This window comes from Tachysurus vachellii, chromosome 7 (assembly GCF_030014155.1).
Source record: "Tachysurus vachellii isolate PV-2020 chromosome 7, HZAU_Pvac_v1, whole genome shotgun sequence".
Lineage (NCBI taxonomy): Eukaryota > Metazoa > Chordata > Actinopteri > Siluriformes > Bagridae > Tachysurus > Tachysurus vachellii.
The window spans coordinates 26778518-26798670 of NC_083466.1; the positions used below are offsets into that span (position 1 = coordinate 26778518).

General features: G+C 41.6%; 7 protein-coding genes across 7 annotated transcripts; 3 read left to right on the forward strand and 4 right to left on the reverse strand.

The window, feature by feature from the left end:
* Positions 1 to 1316: 1316 nt before the first annotated feature.
* Positions 1317 to 1811, reverse strand: LOC132849031 (histone H2B). Its single transcript, XM_060875198.1, has one exon. It carries the CDS (start codon positions 1796 to 1798, stop codon positions 1424 to 1426), a length of 375 nt encoding a protein of 124 aa, XP_060731181.1. The 5' UTR covers positions 1799 to 1811; the 3' UTR covers positions 1317 to 1423.
* Positions 1812 to 2976: 1165 nt separating this feature from the next.
* On the reverse strand, positions 2977 to 3599 carry LOC132849033 (histone H4). Its single transcript, XM_060875201.1, has one exon. It carries the CDS (start codon positions 3551 to 3553, stop codon positions 3242 to 3244), a length of 312 nt encoding a protein of 103 aa, XP_060731184.1. The 5' UTR covers positions 3554 to 3599; the 3' UTR covers positions 2977 to 3241.
* A 3217-nt stretch (positions 3600 to 6816) lies between these two features.
* On the reverse strand, positions 6817 to 7274 carry LOC132849025 (histone H2A-like). Its single transcript, XM_060875193.1, has one exon. The coding sequence runs from the start codon at positions 7255 to 7257 to the stop codon at positions 6871 to 6873; it is 387 nt and encodes a 128-aa protein (XP_060731176.1). The 5' UTR covers positions 7258 to 7274; the 3' UTR covers positions 6817 to 6870.
* A 703-nt stretch (positions 7275 to 7977) lies between these two features.
* Positions 7978 to 8705, reverse strand: LOC132849019 (histone H1-like). Its single transcript, XM_060875186.1, has one exon. It carries the CDS (start codon positions 8666 to 8668, stop codon positions 8033 to 8035), a length of 636 nt encoding a protein of 211 aa, XP_060731169.1. The 5' UTR covers positions 8669 to 8705; the 3' UTR covers positions 7978 to 8032.
* Positions 8706 to 15665: 6960 nt separating this feature from the next.
* Positions 15666 to 16091, forward strand: LOC132849026 (histone H2A-like). Its single transcript, XM_060875194.1, has one exon. It carries the CDS (start codon positions 15688 to 15690, stop codon positions 16072 to 16074), a length of 387 nt encoding a protein of 128 aa, XP_060731177.1. The 5' UTR covers positions 15666 to 15687; the 3' UTR covers positions 16075 to 16091.
* Positions 16092 to 17138: 1047 nt separating this feature from the next.
* Positions 17139 to 17574, forward strand: LOC132849021 (histone H3). The gene has a single exon (XM_060875188.1). It carries the CDS (start codon positions 17156 to 17158, stop codon positions 17564 to 17566), a length of 411 nt encoding a protein of 136 aa, XP_060731171.1. The 5' UTR covers positions 17139 to 17155; the 3' UTR covers positions 17567 to 17574.
* Positions 17575 to 19728: 2154 nt separating this feature from the next.
* On the forward strand, positions 19729 to 20153 carry LOC132848031 (histone H2B). The gene has a single exon (XM_060873541.1). It carries the CDS (start codon positions 19758 to 19760, stop codon positions 20130 to 20132), a length of 375 nt encoding a protein of 124 aa, XP_060729524.1. The 5' UTR covers positions 19729 to 19757; the 3' UTR covers positions 20133 to 20153.

Genomic DNA, 20153 nt, shown 5'->3' on the forward strand with positions numbered 1-20153 from the left:
AACTGGAAATAGCTCATTATAAATCAAGAAATCAGTTAATTAAATCATTTGTATTATCTAAATTATTGTCTTTCCCTCTGACAATAAAATGATAATAAAATGAAATAAAATGTGTGTAGGTTTTAAATGGAGAAACAATAGAGAAGTTACAACACAAACATTTCTATACAAACCAACAAACCTAGGAGGTCTGGGTGCTACTTAGCTGGATAATAAATTAAACATAGCTTTTTGTAAACATGTGACACAGGCAATGGAAAGAAGGACTGAATGGATAAGAGATATGAACTCAGAGATAGAGGATCCTATAGGAGAGGAGCAAGAGGAGCAAGAAAAAGGATGAGCAAGGATGAGCTTTTTATAAACTAGTATACAGAGATTTTACATTTAAATATAAAGTCTAATCAAATGCTGTAAATGTAAATGATTTTAAACAGAAGGAAAAAAAAACACCTTTTGATAAATTGTATACGATCAGCAGAAATATGGCATAAAGTAAAAAAACCTAGATTTAAATATAAATGTGAATGAATAAACAATGTACTGCAATATATTGTAATAGTGTAATTTTTGACACAAAGCTAACAAAAATGTGATGGAACTTTACTGGCTAATTTTTTGTATTGTCAATTCTAAAATTTGGAAAAACATGTAACATGATTAGTAACCAGTGCCATATTCCTGCTAATGTAGGGTACAAACAAATTGCGAGATAAAAACACAAAAGAACATGAACCGACAATCAAAACAAATTACCTTGGACTTTATAAAAAATGTTTTGCTGATAGATGCTTGTAAATATGTCTAAAATTTTAAAGCAGACATGACTAAATTTCTGTTTTTTGTAACTGATGTCTTTTTTTATTATTCAAACGTATGATTGTGTAACAGACCTAATCTGTGAGTTGGAGTGCATGTTGATGTTATGCTGAGCATTGTGATGTGTGTGTGTAATACATTTTCCCGTCGGGGCTCGCCGTAGAGGCTGTGTGGGCATGCGCACAAGAGGGCAGTGTTCTCGGGAAGATTGGTGTGGAGCACCACGTTGGACAATAATAATAAAAATAGCTTATGAACAAATGATGAGCCTCCGTTTCTTATTTTTAGTAGCATTTCAGTTTAGGTGAACCCGATGTCAAACGCTCGGTTACAATTGTAAAACACATGATGTACTTGTGAATTAATTCTTTGAAAGTCTTTCAATAAAATTTAAAGGAAAAAGAAACACCGGCGGCCAAACTGGTAATTGTAATTATTTATTAAAATTAAGTAGCACTGATGGAATACATACGTAAAAAAAGGGGGCTTATCCTTTGTTTGTTTGTGTCTGTCACTCACGCAGAAAAGAGATTTGCACCTTGTATGAGAAAGTGGGCGGCTCTTAAAAGAGCCTTTGTGTTGATAAAGACGGCGGTGACGCGCTTTACTTGGAGCTGGTGTACTTGGTGACGGCCTTTGTGCCCTCAGACACGGCGTGCTTGGCCAACTCTCCGGGAAGCAACAGACGCACGGCAGTCTGGATCTCCCTAGAGGTGATGGTGGAGCGCTTGTTGTAATGGGCCAGACGAGAAGACTCCCCGGCGATGCGCTCAAAAATGTCGTTGACGAACGAGTTCATGATGCCCATGGCCTTAGAGGAGATACCGGTATCAGGGTGCACCTGCTTCAGCACTTTGTACACGTAGATGGCGTAACTCTCCTTCCTGGTCTTTCTGCGCTTCTTGCCGCCTTTACCTGCCGTCTTGGTCACGGCTTTCTTGGATCCCTTCTTAGGCGCGGTCTTGGCTGGTTCAGGCATGGTGTTGCTGTTCGAGCGAACTGCGAGAGGATGAGTAACCCCCACCTAGCGGCTGCTCTATTTACAGGCTGACATTGTAATTATGCACAAGAGAACAAACGTGTGTTATTGGTCATAATCTCAAAGCTCCTGACGCGGAGCGCCTCCTCCCGCTCCTCCTACACACTTACTCCTCCCCACTGTCCCCGCTGTGCTTTGTTCCCCTTCCGCCATTTTACACTGAGCTTTGTGCTTTATGACAAAAGAAAAGAGGGAAAAGATCCTGTTTCTACCACCAAACTTTACACACACTGTTACGACCCCAAATGATGTTTAGGGGTATGGCTGGGATGTAATAATATGAAATGATTATAAAGTTAGATTTCTGGTGTGTATGTAGCAATCAACGACACGAACAACAAATAGTGGGCAAAACCTGTCTCTATTATCATACAAATGGTGGTGACAAAAGGTGATAATATTTACTATATCTACAGAAACAAGATAACAAAAGACACAAAGGGAAAACGAGACATGAGCGGTGCCAAAACAAAGAAATAAACAAAACAAAACTGCGCTAGCTTGAACATAACCCTCTAACCTGAACTACAAAGAAAAGTAATAAAACAAATCTTCAGCGTCGATGACGCCCTAACTAACCTATGCTTCCTATCCAAACAAAAGATACAGAGGGTGGCACGCGCTCCTACCCTAGTGTGTGTAATACAGAAAAGCTTACCTACGTGTTGCACAATGTACAGTACTGTATGTCACGTGACGTACTCACCTGTCCAGTTTTCACCAAAATAAATAAAGTCATGTCCACGAAGCGAAGAAACACAAGCATGCAGATGCCGAACGAGTGACTAACAAGTCACATACACAAAGTGACCCTCAAGTCACATACACAAATTGACCCGCAAGTCACGTACACAAAATAAGTAAGAAATTGGGATACATGAACAGTCTGACATACTAAAACCGAATGAACAACAATAGGGCCCTCTAACAAATTAGCACACATCATCTTTCTCCTTCTGTTTCTGTCTCTGTTTCTAATCCTGATTCTGATTGATTGGTGGATCGACGGGTGATGTCACACAGGATAATGAAGATTGACAGGAGATGTCCAATGGTAGGATCTGAAAAGATAGATAGTGGAGCAGAGAGAGAGAGAAAACAAGAACAAGCAAAACAGCGAACCCACAAACATAGTTCGTAACACACACACACTATATAAAATAAGAAGAGAGATGTATGTAAATCAATTACATTATATAATATATTCTACTCTATTCTACTGGAATTTATTATGTATATCGGATATTGCTTTATAAGACTTTTGACGTCATTTGCGTCTTTCCCCCCCCAAACACACGCGAAGTAAAGAAGAAACATCTCTTTGCGGATATTTGGGTGGCTCTTAAAAGAGCCGTTGTGTTGACGTAGGTCGGTGTTGAGCGTTTATCCGCCGAAGCCGTACAGAGTGCGTCCCTGGCGCTTCAGGGCGTACACCACATCCATGGCGGTGACGGTCTTTCTTTTGGCGTGCTCGGTGTAGGTGACGGCGTCGCGGATGACGTTCTCCAAGAAGACTTTGAGCACACCGCGAGTCTCTTCGTAGATCAGGCCGGAAATACGCTTAACACCGCCACGGCGAGCCAGACGGCGAATAGCCGGCTTGGTGATTCCCTGGATGTTATCGCGAAGGACCTTACGATGACGCTTTGCGCCCCCTTTGCCGAGTCCCTTACCGCCTTTACCTCTACCAGACATGATGCTTCTCTCTCGAAATCAAGACGCTCAATAAAATACACCACCCAGAGGCCGAATATTTATCCTCCCTCTCCTGGACCCAGTTGAGAACAGGCGAGGAGGCGGGTCTAAGACCAGCTGTCACACAATAGAACACGTTCATAAACGAAGAGAAAGCCACAGCTTTTAACTTGTGTATTTTATCATCATTTATAATTATTATAGTTGTAAGTCTTAGTAGTGACAGTAGTGGAATTTAACCCAAGGTATGCAAAGTGAGTATTTCAATAAAAATATAGAGCCAGCAATGTATGGAGGTTAGTAAAAGTACTCTGGGGTTGTAAAGCATTAAACTTCGCTGTTTAGATGTAAAACGTCCATTTGATCACGTCTGCGGCTTGAGGCCTGTGTGCTATACTCCTAGGTCCACTACTAGGAGGCCCGGTGTTCCCCGTTCGTCTGGGTACATTATAAACCGATCCCACATTTAACCCTGAGAGTAGATTACAAGCAACACAAAAAGGAATCATTCAGGAGTCATGATATCAGCTGTGAAACACAAAAAATTACACAATCTTTAAAGTTTCTAGTCTAAGAGAGCAACATTTTCTCCAATACTAATCTCATTCTAAAAGTGTCATTCAGAAGGAAAGCTCGTTGAAGTCAAAATTAAAATACCGAATGTGGGTCAAAACAAAAAGTCACTGTTCTACTTGAAATGCCTCACTGTAAATGGGATTTTGGTGGCCATCATTTGAACAGCTATGTTAGAGTACATGTATATAAGTAGACACTGTTTGTTATAGATAAACAAGACAACAGCTGAACAACAGAGTCTGATACACTGTACACTCTATTGTACTGAAAGCAGAGCAGTGAAGTGTGATTCTGATATTTGTGTGTGACTGCCAGAATCTGGAACATGTAAACTGGTTATCAATCACCGTGACATGTCGTATTCAAACAAAGGGTGAAGAAAGATTCAGAATTAAAGATAGAACCAAACAATAAAAGAAAAAAGAAATCAAAAGCAGTACAGAATGTACAGACATAACTGAAACATGTTGTGTGTGTATATATATACATGTTATATATATATATATATATATATATATATATATATATATATATATATATATATATATTATATTACTTGGCTACATAGTGAGCCAAAAGTTATGGTATTATTTAAAATGGCAAAAGTGGAAACCAAAATTTTATGCATGATGTAATGATGCCAGTCTTGAATCAAATCGGTTCATGTGTGTGTGCATTCTCTACAAACAGTGTGTCCAATGAATGCAGTCATTAATAAATAAATATTCACAAGAAATGTTATTTTTATGTAGTATTGAATTGATTGTTTGAATTAATATTTTGTTTGTGCTACAACTCTGGTAATAAGAATAGTGACATTTCACTGCTTTTGGTTGCTGTCTTTGTGGCTTTTCGCCGATTATCGTTATAGATAAATGCCTCCAGCTCTGACTGCGCGTGCACGATGCGCGTGCCTGTGCTTCTCCGTAGAGCGTGCGAACGTGCGTAATGCAATCTAGGAGCAGTGATTCGGCAAATCTCCCTTATTGCAGTCGCACACATTTCTTCTGATTTTATTTTGTAGTAACGAGTAACGAAGATGCTTAGTGGAAATATAACGGAGTAAAAGTAGACATTTTATCTAGGAAATGTGGTGGAGTAAAAGTGAAAGTTGACATAAACATAAATAGCGAGGTGAAGTACAGATACGTGAAAATTCTACTTAAGTACGGTAACTCTGTACTCCGTTACATTACAACACACACACACACACACACACACAGGTACAATATATACACACACAAAAAAAATATACACACACACACACAGGAGCAATTTTCATACTTTTGGCTATGCCACCAGAATAAAGTGAACATTTAAAAAATAAATCATGTTTTTTTTCATGCATTTGAAGAGCAGACGTTCAGCTTTAATTCAAGGGGTTGAACTAAAATATCAAGTAAGATATTCAGGAACTGCAACCATTTTCATGCACAGTTCTCCCATTTTCAGGGGCTCAAATGTAATTGGCCAAATGAATATAATCATAAATAAAATGTTCATTTTTAATATTTTGTTGAACATCCTTTGCAGGCAATGACTGCGTGAAGTCTGGAGCCCAAGGACATCACCAGAGACTGGCTTTCCTTCTTTCTGATGCTTTGCCAGGCCTTAACTGCAGCTGTTTTTAGTTGATGTTTGTTCGTGGGTCTTTCTGCCTTCAGTCATCTACTACTGTTGTTTTCCGTGGACGGCCAGGCCTTTTTTATGTTGCTGAGCTCACCATTGCATTCTCTTTTTTTTTTTTTTTTTTTCCTCAGAATGTACCAAACTGTTGATCTGGCCACTCCTAATGTTCCTGTTATATCTCTGATGGATTTGTTTTGTTTATGAAGCCTAATGATGGCCTGTTTGACTTACATGGAGAGTGCCTTTGAAGGCATGATGTAGGTTGACAGAAACAGATTCCAAGTGCAAAATACCACACTTAGAATCAACTCCAGACCTGCTACCTGCTTAATTGATGAAGAAATAATGAAGGAATAACCTACACCTGCTTTTGATTCAACTGTCCAATTACATTTGGTCCCTTGAAAAAGGGGGCTGGCTACTCTCAAGAGCTGTAATTCCTAAACCCTTACTACAATTTGGATTTAAATACCCTCAAATTAAAGCTGAGAGACTTTCAGCCCACTATACCTATACAACTATAGCTTGAATATGTTTTGGTAAATACCTAAAAAACTCAACAAAAATTGTGCCTGTGTCCAAATATATATGGACCTAACTGTATATGAAATTTGTAATCTAGTTTGAAAGATTCAGTCAAGAACTAAATGTATTGTTGCAATTTTGAAATCTCTCTTTCTGTATAAACACAAAACAAAGAATAAACACTTTATTTGCCCATGCTACTATATTTTAATTTGTAATTACAAATGAGAATAATAATAATAATTCATCCTTCTGCTTCTTCACTCAGTAAGGCTATAATCTTATTTTACCAGCTCCAGTTAGACTCTGCTTCATTAAATATTCAGATAAACTAAGAGGAGATGAAGTGATCTACACATGATCTTTGAGGACAACAACTTCATCATCAATACAACATTGTCAGACTTTGTTGTATCCGTCTTTAAACATGGACAGTTATTATTAGTGTTAGATTTTAACACTTATTTGGGGAATTTCACACTCACATTATTAATAAAAAACTAGGATGAAGTTGCACTTTTTCAGTAAAAGTGGGTGGCTCTTAAAAGAGCCTTTTTGGGTGGTGAGAAACGCAGCGGTGAAAGAGTTCACTTGGTCTTGACGGCCTTCTCGGTCTTCTTGGGCAGCAGCACGGCCTGAATGTTGGGCAGTACACCTCCCTGAGCGATGGTCACTCCTCCGAGCAGTTTGTTCAGCTCCTCGTCGTTACGCACAGCGAGCTGCAGGTGGCGGGGAATGATACGGGTCTTCTTGTTGTCACGGGCGGCGTTGCCAGCCAACTCGAGGATCTCAGCGGTCAGATACTCGAGCACGGCGGCCAAGTAAACCGGAGCGCCGGCACCGACGCGCTGGGCGTAATTACCTTTACGCAGAATCCTGTGCACACGACCCACGGGGAACTGCAGCCCGGCCCTGGATGAACGAGTCTTGGCCTTAGCCCTAGTTTTACCGCCGGTTTTGCCTCTTCCGCTCATCTTGTAGTTCAGATACGTTCTAAGAACAACACCGAAATAACAGCGCTGTTATTCTAGCTCTCTTTTATATACTCAACACGTCAACTCTCTTATTGGCTAAGACCCTTGTGATAGAAGAACCAATCCGAAACACGCCGTCGAATTCCAGCTTCAGTCAATCATTCTATTCTATGCCACACCCCTCCCACTCCCGAGACACTGTTTTTTTGTGTGTGCGTGTGAGAGAGAGAGAGAGAAATGAAATAAAAATGTAAAACAAGACTAAATGCATATCATTGTAGAGAGAAAATATTTTGTCAACTGATTTATGATCAGTAGCTTGATTATTCTCTGATTTTATATCTATGAAGCATATACATTAGTATAGAAGAGAGTAAAGACAAATGTGTGTGTGTGTGTGAGAGAGAAATTGATATAAAAATAAAAAAAGACTAAATGCATATTGTAGAGAAAATATTTTGTCAACTGACTTATAATCAGTAGCTTGATTAATCACTGATTTTATATCTATATAGCATATATATTAGTATTAGAAGAGAGTAAAGACAAATCCACAGTAATTTAAAATATAAACTGTCCAATTCTCTCTAGTTGTTCATACATTTACGTGAAGGTGAATGTACAACTCTGTAGGTTCTTAAACACTCGGTACAGAATCCACTAAAGTCATCATTTTGTTTATCATGTTTATCAGAATAGGAAACAGCTGTTTAAGGGAAAATATGGGTGGCTCTTAAAAGAGCCGTTTGAGGGTTAAAAAACATAAGAAACACGTTTACTTCTTCTTGGGAGCCTTTTTGGCCTTCGCCGCTTTTGGCTTTGAGGTCTTGGGCTTTACAGCCTTTACCTTCTTGGGGGTCGCCGACTTTTTGGCCTTCTTAGGGCTCTTGGCTGCCTTCTTGGGGGTCGCCGGCTTTTTTGCCTTCTTGGGGCTTTTGGTGGCTTTCTTGGCGGCAGCGACGGGCTTCTTCGTCTTCTTGGGAGACTTCTTGGCTGCGGGTTTCTTGGCCGCTACTTTCTTGGGCTTCTTAGCCGCGGCGGGCTTTTTGGCGGCCGCCTTTGTCGCTTTGGGCGCGGTTTTCTTTGTGGGCTTCTTAACTTCGGTCTGCTTCTTGTTCAGCTTGAAAGATCCAGACGCGCCGGTCCCTTTGGTCTGCACCAGAGTGCCTTTAGTAACGAGGCCCTTGACGGCGAGCTTGACGCGAGAGTTGTTCTTCTCCACGTCGTATCCGCCGGCAGCCAAAGCTTTCTTCAGGGCGGCAAGAGACACGCCGCTCCTCTCCTTGGACGAGGAAACCGCTTTGACGATGAGCTCGCCGACGCTAGGGCCTGTTTTCTTGGTCCTCGAAGCTGCCTTCTTCTTGGGCGCTTTGGCCGGCGCGGCGGCGGGAGCGGGAGCGACTTCAGCCATCTCTCTCTGTGGGAGTTAATAGTAGAATAAAGGAGTATAACGCTATACGCTGTGTAACACAGAAACCTTCCTCCTCCCTACCGGGGGGCTGGCCTTAAAAGTAAGCATGAGAACGTTGTAGACTCAACCCGGCCGTAGCTGAATGACTGCGCTTCCGAGACACAGTGACAAGTGTGTTTTCTCTCGGCGTTTCTCGGCGAAAATACGACGCCACAGACAAGATCCCGAGCTTTCAGCAAGATGTTTGTTGAGCAGAGACTTTGTCCTTTTTCCCGAGACCCGACGCGAGCTCGTAGCGAGCAACAATGTCGCGCGGCGAGCACAAAAGTGTACGGTGCGTCTGGGGCTCGCTCCGGCTTGCAGCGCACTTGTGGCGATTTGGCGTGTAAAAACTAGACAAAAAGAGGCACTGGGCTTGTAAGTCGTGTTTGTCGACTTGCGGGAGAACCTTGTGAATGATCCTTATGTATTTGTAGCGCCTGAATGTTGTGTGTAGTAATTGAAAATGAGCACCGATAAGGCTGCATAAAGCACATGTATACTAGATAGAGACAGCCAGTTAGTGCGAGTTTTGGGTGGCCATTTACATGTGTCTTTGTATTTGTTTGTTTTTATAGGTCAAGCCCCGAAGGAGCGTAAACAACTATTGTTATCATAAGTTTTCTTCTTCTTATTATTATTATTATTATTATTATTATTATTCCTCTTCCACCATTGAAGTCAATGGCAGCCCATAGAACCGTACGTAGGAAAGTTATGCAATTTGGCACACATGTAGAGGCCAGTCTTAGAAGTTACTCTAGCAACTTTCGTGTGTCTAGCTCAAACCCTCTAGCGCCACCAGCAGTCCAAAAATCCAATTATGTTCTTGTTCATAACTGCGTAAGGCCTAGAGACAAAATTCTCAGAATCAGAATACAGCAAAAAGAAGTCTGGGCATCTGTCTCTCTCTCTCTCTCTCTCTCTGTCTGTTTCTCTCTCTCGCTCTGTCTGTCTGTCTGTTCATGGCAAACATTTGAACACACAGCGCCTGAGCTGTCACTTTATTTTCTCCTTGTGGTGAGCGCTCTTCAGTGTGTCCTCTACTCTCACCAGTCTTCCTGTAAACCCACAGCGTCACAGAGCTCTGTTTCTGCTTTCAGGGGAACTTATGAGGTTTGGTGCAAATGACCAGCACCACAGTGACACACACACACACTCACACTCACACACACACACACACTCACACACACTCACACACACACAATCTCTCTCACACACACACGTCTTGTTGTGTCTTGTCTTCTTGTGTCTTGTCTTCTTGTCTGTTGTGTCTTGTCAGAATCAGAATCAGATTTATTGGCCAAGTGTGTTGACACACACAAGGAATTTGGTTCCAGCAGTTTGTGACTCTACAAACTTGTGTCTTGTCTTGCTGTGTCTTTTTGTGTCTTGTTCTTGCATATTTTGGATCCTTTGCTCATGCCGATTCGAATGCACCATATGACGTCATTTCTGTCATGAATATCTTTCTGCCATTTTGAATTTTCCGTAAAACCTACTTTTTCAAACTCCTCCTACACCGTTTGTCCGATTTTCGTGTCCTTTGGTACGTTGCATCTAGAGCATAGGTCACTAACAGGCGGACCGCGGTCCGGGTCCGGACCCAGAAGCTGCCCAATCCGGACCCGGACCTACGGCCAAAACAAAAGGTTATGATTTAAAACTTGACAAAGCGCTTCTATTTTAACCGGCGAAGCTTTTGCAATCTTTACGGTAAAGGTAGTGGAAACGCACAGACCAATTGCATGCGAGTTAAGCCATCCCACGTGATAACACTCAGCCAATCAAATCTGTGCATTCCTGAAATAAACACTGCGACTCAACAGCGCAAGACAGATGAGAGAGAATTAGAGTAAAGTTACATGTGAAAGAAAGATAGCGATACATGTAGAAAACAAAGGGAGAGAAAGAGACGAGTGAGACGGAGAAAGAGAGAAAAAGAGACGAGTGAGACGGAGAAAGGGAGAGAAAGAGACGAGTGAGACGGAGAAAGGGAGAGAAAGAGACGAGTGAGACGGAGAAAGGGAGAGAAAGAGACGAGTGAGACGGAGAAAGGGAGAGAAAGAGACGAGTGAGACGGAGAAAGGGAGAGAAAGAGACGAGTGAGACGGAGAAAGGGAGAGAAAGAGACGAGTGAGACGGAGAAAGGGAGAGAAAGAGACGAGTGAGACGGAGAAAGGGAGAATAAAGAACAAATGCCGCTCTCCAAAAAAAGAAAAGTGGACCGCGACAACATTTAATCCAGAATATACAGACTCATTTCTGTTCCCACTTCACACTAAACCAGTGTGTCTCATATGTACAGAAACTGTGACACTTATTAAAAGTGACAATGTGAAACGCCATTATGAGACAAAACATAAAGGTTTTGAACAAACATTTCCACTCTAATCTGAAGACAGCGTCCCTGAGACAGCTTTCCCAGGTCTGAGTGAAGTAGCCCTATACATCCTGAACATGTTTGGCTCTACATACAACTGTGAGGCAGCTTTCTCTACAATGTACATAATCCAAACTAAATATGGTTCCAGGGTCACTAATGAGCACCTCCACATGTGTATGAGAGCGGCCCTGACTCCATTCAAGCCCAGGTTTAACATCCTGCCAAGCTAGAGCTCCGTTCTCTCACTGAGATATGCAGTCAGGTCCATAAATATTGGGACATCGACACAATTCTAACATTTTTGGCTCTATACACCACCACAATGGATTTGAAATGAAACGAACAAGTTGTGCTTTAACTGCAGACTGTCAGCTTTAATTTGAGGGCATTTACATCCAAATCAGGTGAACGGTGTAGGAATTACAACAGTTTGCATATGTGCCTCCAAATTGTTAAGGGACCAAAAGTAATGGGACAGAATAATAATCATAAATCAAACTTTCACTTTTTTAATACTTGGTTGCAAATCCTTTACAGTCAATTACAGCCTGAAGTCTGGAACGCATAGACATCACCAGACGCTGGGTTTCACCCCTGGTGATGCTCTGCCAGGCCTCTACTGCAACTGTCTTCAGTTCCTGTTTGTTCTTGGGGAATTTTCCCTTCAGTTTTGTCTTCAGCAAGTGAAATGCATGCTCAATCGGATTCAGGTCAGGTGATTGACTTGGCCATTGCATAACTCTTTGGTTGCTTTTGCAGTATGCTTTGGGTCGTTGTCCATCTGCACACTGTGTGTATAGAGCCAAAAATGTTAGAATTGTGTCGATGTCCCAATATTTATGGACCTGACAGCATTTTATTTAAAGATACACAATTTTCACATTTTACTTATTTTCTCTTATTTTGAAATGTAGCCCTATTTTTATTTATTTAATGAGAGAACATTATACATATCTACAATCATACATATGTTCAGTTCTATGTTACGTGACAATAAATATTGTCAAAATGTTTTTGAATTGTACTGAATGTATTTGATTTGACAGTCAGGTATTGATTGCTTGCAGATGTTGATACAACTACTAGGCTACATAAATATATATCACACTAACTAGTGAGACATTATGATCTTCCGGACTTTCGCTTCAAGAAACTTTCTCTTACTGGACCTCTTTACATTTTAGTTGAATACCTCTGATCTAGAGACACCCCAGACCAAAAGTTATCAAAAGTTTTTTGATAGACCAATGCATTCTCGTATACCGTGGCAACATACAGTACATGGTGTCGAGCACGTCAAAACAGACGTGAGGCTGTATCTTCGCAAAACTTGTGTGTTGACACGAAACTTGGCATATGTCATTATAGTCATGACCTGAGGGTGCATGCAACATTTCGTGACAGCGCCACCTAGTGGCCATGAGATTTTAAAAACAGCTATTTTTGCTTATAACTACTGCAAACTTGAGTCTAAAATCATGAAGGAGGTGTTGTTAGACTCCTTGACGCATGCTGAGTCAAATGATACCAAACGGTTTTCGGACGGCCATTTTGTGTGTCGGCCATTTTGAATTTTTACGTTAAGTTCAGTATTTTACGAATGCAATGCCATATCGCTACGAAACTTGGTATGGTTCATCAGCGACAGGTTCTAAGCACATCTGATCGGCTTGACCCCGGTATCGCTGCTTGCAGCTATATTTTAGACTTGTTGCTGTTGTTCTGTTCCCGTGTGTGTGTGTGTGTGTGTGTGCGCGACTCCCGATATCTTTGTCATGATCTGGGGTCTCATTTATAAAGCGTGCGTACGCACAAAACGGGGCTGGAAACGTGCGTACGCCAGTTTTCGCGCAAAGGTTGTGATCTATAAAAAACAAACTTGACGGGAAAATGTGCGCACCCTTAAGCAAACTTTGAGCTGTGCGTACGCACATTCTGGAGACAAAGGGAATTGGCGACACAGATGGTGAGGTCGTGAACTGAAGTTAGATTGTAGAAAATACATGTGAGAAGGATTATATTAGAATTAATGACATTTACTTTTCACTACATTTCATACGTTATTTCCACATTATCATGAAGATTAAATCCAACAGTGTTATTCGTGCCGATTGTTTTAGGCTATATACATCTAGTAAAATCCAAACGTAATTCAAAATGTATTAAAAATAAAATAATAATAATAATCAGCGCTACTCCGTCCAGGGTGTATCCTGCCTTGATGCCCAATAACGCCTGAGGATAGGCACAGGCTCCCTGTGACCCGAGTAGTTCGGATAAGCGGTAGAAGATGAATGAATGAATGAATAATCAGCGCTGCCTTACAGTCACATTGTCCACAACGGGAGCGCAGGAGGAAATGGCGCGACTACATGTGATACAGAATAGCATGAAATACCCTTTTATTAGAGAACTGCAGAACACAGTGTAAAAATTAAATATTTTCCTTAATGTACATATAGCTCTCATAAAATGTCAAAGTCTGCAAATACAGTCATGAAGCACAATCGCTACTCATCATCGGTCCTAACTATTACGGTGTTCATTACAAAACCGTCATGAAGAAGTATGTGTTCACTATAACATTTTCGTCTAAAATTTTCGCCCACAAATTAATTGTGATTTTGTCAAGGTGATAACAATCAGTCTAATTGCTAGAAACAAATAAATCCTCCGGTGACCCGGGTATGTAATGCTTCATGACGGCACTGTTGGAGGATTACGCCAATGGCAGAATAAGGAGAGAACGAGTTTTCAGGGACCATGATGATTTCCTGGCCCATTATGATGACTGGCTAATAAGCCGATTTAGATTCCCTAGAGCTGTGCTCTTAGATCTATGTGCTGAATTGGGTCCAGTATTAGAGAGGGCAACATGCCGGAACCATGCCATCCCAGTCCAAATACAAGTCCTCACCACTCTGGGGTTCTTGGCAACCGGCTGTTTCCAGCGGGAATTGGCAGACAGGTAAATTATTTAAATAAAAAAAACTATAAGTAATCCTCAACTTTGTGTCTAAGACCTTTTTGTATATGAAATAATTCTATTGGAATCTATCATCTCACCCTATAGGTCTGGTATATCACAGGCGTCCCTGAGTGCCATAATATCTGTCGTTTTGAATGGTATACTTAATATGGGTAGTCGATACGTCAGGTTCCCCTACACTGTGCGAGAACAAATGCAATTTGCAGCAATGTCTGGTTTCCCAAATGTAATCGGCGCAATTGACTGCGCTCATGTTGCTATAAGTTCACATCTGAAAATGAATTTGCTTATGTTAATAGAAAGCATGTGCATTCTATTAATGTGCAAATCATATGTGACTCCAACATGACCCTCACAAACATTGTGGCATGCTGGCCTGGTTCAACACATGATTCCTTTATCTTGACACATAACTGTAGGGAACAGACTAAATGCAGGCGCAGTACGTGATGGCTGGCTTCTTGGTGAGTTTAACAATATTAAAAAGTAGAAACTGTAACAATTTTGTTTTTTTAGAGCGCAGAGGAAACTCATTATAATGAGGTCCACTCTCGTGCCCGCGCAGTGATTTGCATTGACTATTTATGGTTAAAAATAGGCATGTACAGGGCGGGATTTGAGGCTGGTTCACGTACGCACATCTTTGGGTGATCTGTGATTTATAAAGGGAACATTGATTAGAGGAGTGCGTACGCACGGTTTTATAAATCGGAAATTTTTTTGGCGTACGCCATTTTTGGCTTTTGGGCGTACGTAAACTTTTAGTAGGGATCCTATGCACAGTTTTATAAATGAGACCCCTGCTCTCTCTCTCACACACACACACAGACACACTCACTCTCTCTCTTTCTCTCTCTCTCACACACACACACACACACGCACTCTCTCTTTCTCTCTCTCTCTCTCACACACACACAGACACACTCTCTCTCTCTCACACACACACACACACACACGCACTCTCTCTTTCTCTCTCTCTCTCTCACACACACACAGACACACTCTCTCTCTCTTTCTCTCTCTCTCACACACACACACACACACGCACGCTCTCTCTTTCTCTTTCTCTCTCTCTTCCTCTCTCTCTCTCTCTCTCTCTCACACACACACACACACACACACACACACACACACACACGCATGCTCTCTCTCTCTCTCTCTCTCTCTCTCTCACACACGCACACACACACGCGCACACACTCTCTCTCTCTCTGCCAAACACACACACACACGTCTTTACTCTCTTCTATACTAATATATGCTTTATAGATATAAAATCAGTGAATAATCAAGTTACTGATTATAAGTCAGTTTACAAAATATTATCTTTCTACAATGATATGCATTTAAACTTTCATTTTCATTTTTATTTCATTTTCTCTCTCTCACTCACACACACACACACACATTCGGAAGTGGGAGGGGAGTGTTGCGTAGTACGGAATAATGGACTGACGCTGGAATTCAACGGCGTGTTTCGGATTGGTTCTTCTATCACAGGGGTCTTAGCCAATAAGAGAGTTGACGTGTTGCGTATATAAAAGAGAGCTAGAAGAACAGCGCTGTTATTTCGGTGTTGTTCTTAGAACGTATCTGAACTACAAGATGAGCGGAAGAGGCAAAACCGGCGGTAAAACTAGGGCTAAGGCCAAGACTCGTTCATCCAGGGCCGGGCTGCAGTTCCCCGTGGGTCGTGTGCACAGGATTCTGCGTAAAGGTAATTACGCCCAGCGCGTCGGTGCCGGCGCTCCGGTTTACTTGGCCGCCGTGCTCGAGTATCTGACCGCTGAGATCCTCGAGTTGGCTGGCAACGCCGCCCGTGACAACAAGAAGACCCGTATCATTCCCCGCCACCTACAGCTCGCTGTGCGTAACGACGAGGAGCTGAACAAACTGCTCGGAGGAGTGACCATCGCTCAGGGAGGTGTACTGCCCAACATTCAGGCCGTGCTGCTGCCCAAGAAGACCGAGAAGGCCGTCAAGACCAAGTGAACTCTTTCACCGCTGCGTTTCTCACCACCCAAAAAGGCTCTTTTAAGAGCCACCCACTTTTACTGAAAAAGTGCAACTTCATCCTAGTTTTCTTTATTGATAATGTGAAATTCAACAAATAAGTGTTAAAATCTGACACTAATAATAACTGTCCATGTTTAAAGACAGCTGACAGACAATAATAGTGATGATGATGATGATGATGAAACCTGCTCTGCAGGACATCTACCTCAAACACTGCAAAAACAGCTGTTAAAATCAAGGACGCAATCCACACCAGTAATCATCTTTTCACTTTGTTGTCATCTGGTGAGCGCTTCTGTAGCCTGATGGCAAAAACCAGGAGACTTAGGAGTTTCTTCCCCCAGGCTGTCAGGCTCCTAAACTCAAAACCAGCCTCTTAACATCTTCATGTCTTCGCTTAATCTTCACTTTATCAGTAAGATATTAATCATTCACTACCCCACATTGACATACTGAAAGTGTCAACCTGTTTGCACATTTGCCTCTTTTACATCCCTGTGTATCTTAATACTTAGTAGTATCTTAAGACTACAGTTTACTTTCATGCACATTATTTTCCATTCTATATTTAATTCTACAGTATACATCTTTTTTATATATTATTCTTATATTTATATTGTATACTTTTATTTCATTCTTTCATAGTTATGTTTATGTATATTTTGGGTTGTATTTTTAATTAATTGCACTGTCCATGGAGCGGACCTGACTCACATTTCACTGCTGGTTATATATGCTCTATATAATTGTGTATGTGACAAATAAAATCTTGAATCTTGTCTAAATGACCGAAAGAGGCAGTAGGTTGCTGACAGAGAACAAAAGCGCTGTGCTGCTGAGCGCGCCAATAGAATAGGGGCGGGCGGTTTGAGTTTCGAACTGTGTCCGTGACAGAGAACGATCCAATAGTCATCAGGTGACGTAACGCGTTCTATCCAATGGCAGACGTGCTTTCAATCCGCCCAATGAGAACAGGGCGGCGTTAGGGCTTAAAATGACAGCGTTCGCCAGCGCCGTTCATTGTGTTTTTTCTCCGTGAAGTTCACAGCTCGAAGTTATGGCAAGAACCAAGCAGACCGCCCGTAAGTCCACTGGTGGCAAAGCGCCCAGGAAGCAGCTCGCCACCAAGGCTGCACGCAAGAGCGCCCCGGCTACCGGCGGCGTGAAGAAGCCTCACCGTTACAGGCCCGGCACCGTGGCTCTGAGGGAGATCCGCCGTTATCAGAAGTCTACTGAGCTGCTTATCCGCAAGCTGCCCTTCCAGCGCCTGGTGAGAGAAATCGCTCAGGATTTCAAGACCGACTTGCGTTTCCAGAGCTCGGCCGTCATGGCCTTGCAGGAGGCTAGCGAGGCGTACCTGGTCGGTCTGTTCGAGGACACCAACCTGTGCGCCATTCACGCCAAGAGAGTGACCATCATGCCTAAGGACATTCAGCTGGCCCGCCGTATTCGCGGAGAGCGCGCTTAAACCTCAATTCTGTCTAACGTACACAAAGGCTCTTTTAAGAGCCACCACATAATCTCTGAAAAATGAGCAGTTCTTCAATTATTTGTGTGTGAGCTCAGCGTTTGTCATATTGAGCTCAATATTTGTGTGTGTGTGTGTGTGTGTGTGTATATATATACACACACACACACACACAAAGTATGGTAACTCTGGACTGTTACATTACAACACTCTAAATTTATATACATATACACACACGTTTCAGTTATGTCTGTATATTCTATACTGCTTTTGATTTCTTTTTTCTTTTATTGTTTGGTTCTGTCTTTACTTCTGAATCTTTGTTCACCAATTGTAGTGCATACACACATACATGAACCGATTTGATTCAAGACTGGCATCATTACATCATGCATAAAATTTTGGAGTCCACTTTTGCCATTTTAAATAATACCATAACTTTTGGCTTACTATCATATAATCATATAATATATAATATAAAAAACTTCTGATTTTAAATAATCACTAAGGGCTAAGCCCCCCTAAAGATGAAATCCTAGAACCGCCCCTGATCTTATGTCTACTGAAAATCACTGAAATGTAAGTTTTTACGTTTACTTCAAATACTTTAGTACATTAAATATCAGGAAACTACTTTTGATATTTAAGTACAGTAAATATCAGATACTTTAAGACTTTTACTTGAGTAATATTCTAAAAGGTAACTTTCACTTCTACCAAAGTATTTTCAAGTACAATACTTTTACTTTTAATCAAGTATTGCTCTCTAGTACTTTATACAACACTGTATGTGTGTGTACACACACATACAGTGTTGTATAAAGTACTAGAGAGCAATACTTGATTAAAAGTACAGTACAAGCATATATATTTATTGAAACATGTTTCAGTTATGTCTGTACATTCTGTAATTTTTTTGTATTGTTTGTGTATTGTTTTGTTCTGTCTTTAATTATGAATCTTTGTTCATGTGGTTAAGGTGTTCGACTACTGATCAGAAGGTCATTGGTTCGAATCCTAGGTCCACCAAGTTGCCACTGCAGGGCCCCTGAGAAAGGCCCTTAACCCTCGATTGCTCAGGTGTATAAACGGAAATAAAAATGTAAGTCAATCTGGATAAGAGTGTCTGCTAAATCTGTAAATGTAAATGTTCACCCATTGTTTGAATACGGCATGTCACGGTGATTAATAACCAGTTTACATGTTGTTTTCCAGATTCTGGCAGTCACACACAAATATCAGAATCACACTTCATTGCTCTGCTTTCAGTACAATAGAGTGTGCAGTCTGTTGTTCAGCTGTTGTCTTGTTTATCTATAACAAACAGAGTCTACTTATATACATGTACTCTAACATAGCTGTTCAAATGATGGCCACCAAAATCCCATTTACAGTGAGGCATTTCAAGTAGAACAGTGACTTTTTGTTTTGACCCACATTTGGTATTTTAATTTTGACTTCAATGAGCTTTCCTTCTGAATGATACTGAGTTTTAGAATGAGATTAGTGTTGGAGAAAATGTAGCTCTCTTAGACTAGAAACTTTAAAGATTGTGTAATTTTTTGTGTTTCACAGCTGATATCATGACTCCTGAATGTTGTCTTTACATTCTTTTTTTGTGTTGCTTGTAATCTACTCTCAGGGTTAAATGTGGGATCGGTTTATAATGTACCCAGACGAACGGGGAACACCGGGCCTCCTAGTAGTGGACCTAGGAGTATAGCACACAGGCCTCAAGCCGCAACAGTAGTGTTGCAAAGTATACCTTGGGTTAAATTGACAAATGACGTCAAAAGTCTTATAAAGCAATATCCGATATACATAATAAATTCCATTGAGTAGAATATATTATATAATTTGATTTACATACATCTCTCTTTTTATTTTATGTAGTGTGTGTGTGTGTGTAAAGTTTGGTGGTAGAAACAGGATCTTTTCCCTCTTTTCTTTTGTCATAAAGCACAAAGCTCAGTGTAAAATGGCGGAAGGGGAACAAAGCACAGAGGGGACAGTGGGGAGGAGTAAGTGTGTAGGAGGAGCGGGAGGAGGCGCTCCGCGTCAGGAGCTTTGAGATTATGACCAATAACACACGTTTGTTCTCTTGTGCATAGTTACAATGTCAGCCTGTAAATAGAGCAGCCGCTAGGTGGGGGTTACTCATCCTCTCGCAGTTCGCTCGAACAGCAACACCATGCCTGAACCAGCTAAGACCGCGCCTAAGAAGGGATCCAAGAAAGCCGTGACCAAGACGGCAGGTAAAGGCGGCAAGAAGCGCAGAAAGACCAGGAAGGAGAGTTACGCCATCTACGTGTACAAAGTGCTGAAGCAGGTGCACCCTGATACCGGTATCTCCTCTAAGGCCATGGGCATCATGAACTCGTTCGTCAACGACATTTTTGAGCGCATCGCCGGGGAGTCTTCTCGTCTTGCTCATTACAACAAGCGCTCCACCATCACCTCTAGGGAGATCCAGACTGCCGTGCGTCTGTTGCTTCCCGGAGAGTTGGCCAAGCACGCCGTGTCTGAGGGCACAAAGGCCGTCACCAAGTACACCAGCTCCAAGTAAAGCGCCTTACCGCCGTCTTTA

Bases quoted from the DNA above. Each gene is read 5' to 3' on its own strand.
- LOC132849031 (XM_060875198.1), bottom strand. From the start codon at position 1,798: ATGCCTGAACCAGCCAAGACCGCGCCTAAGAAGGGATCCAAGAAAGCC.
- LOC132849033 (XM_060875201.1), bottom strand. From the start codon at position 3,553: ATGTCTGGTAGAGGTAAAGGCGGTAAGGGACTCGGCAAAGGGGGCGCA.
- LOC132849025 (XM_060875193.1), bottom strand. From the start codon at position 7,257: ATGAGCGGAAGAGGCAAAACCGGCGGTAAAACTAGGGCTAAGGCCAAG.
- LOC132849019 (XM_060875186.1), bottom strand. From the start codon at position 8,668: ATGGCTGAAGTCGCTCCCGCTCCCGCCGCCGCGCCGGCCAAAGCGCCC.
- LOC132849026 (XM_060875194.1), top strand. From the start codon at position 15,688: ATGAGCGGAAGAGGCAAAACCGGCGGTAAAACTAGGGCTAAGGCCAAG.
- LOC132849021 (XM_060875188.1), top strand. From the start codon at position 17,156: ATGGCAAGAACCAAGCAGACCGCCCGTAAGTCCACTGGTGGCAAAGCG.
- LOC132848031 (XM_060873541.1), top strand. From the start codon at position 19,758: ATGCCTGAACCAGCTAAGACCGCGCCTAAGAAGGGATCCAAGAAAGCC.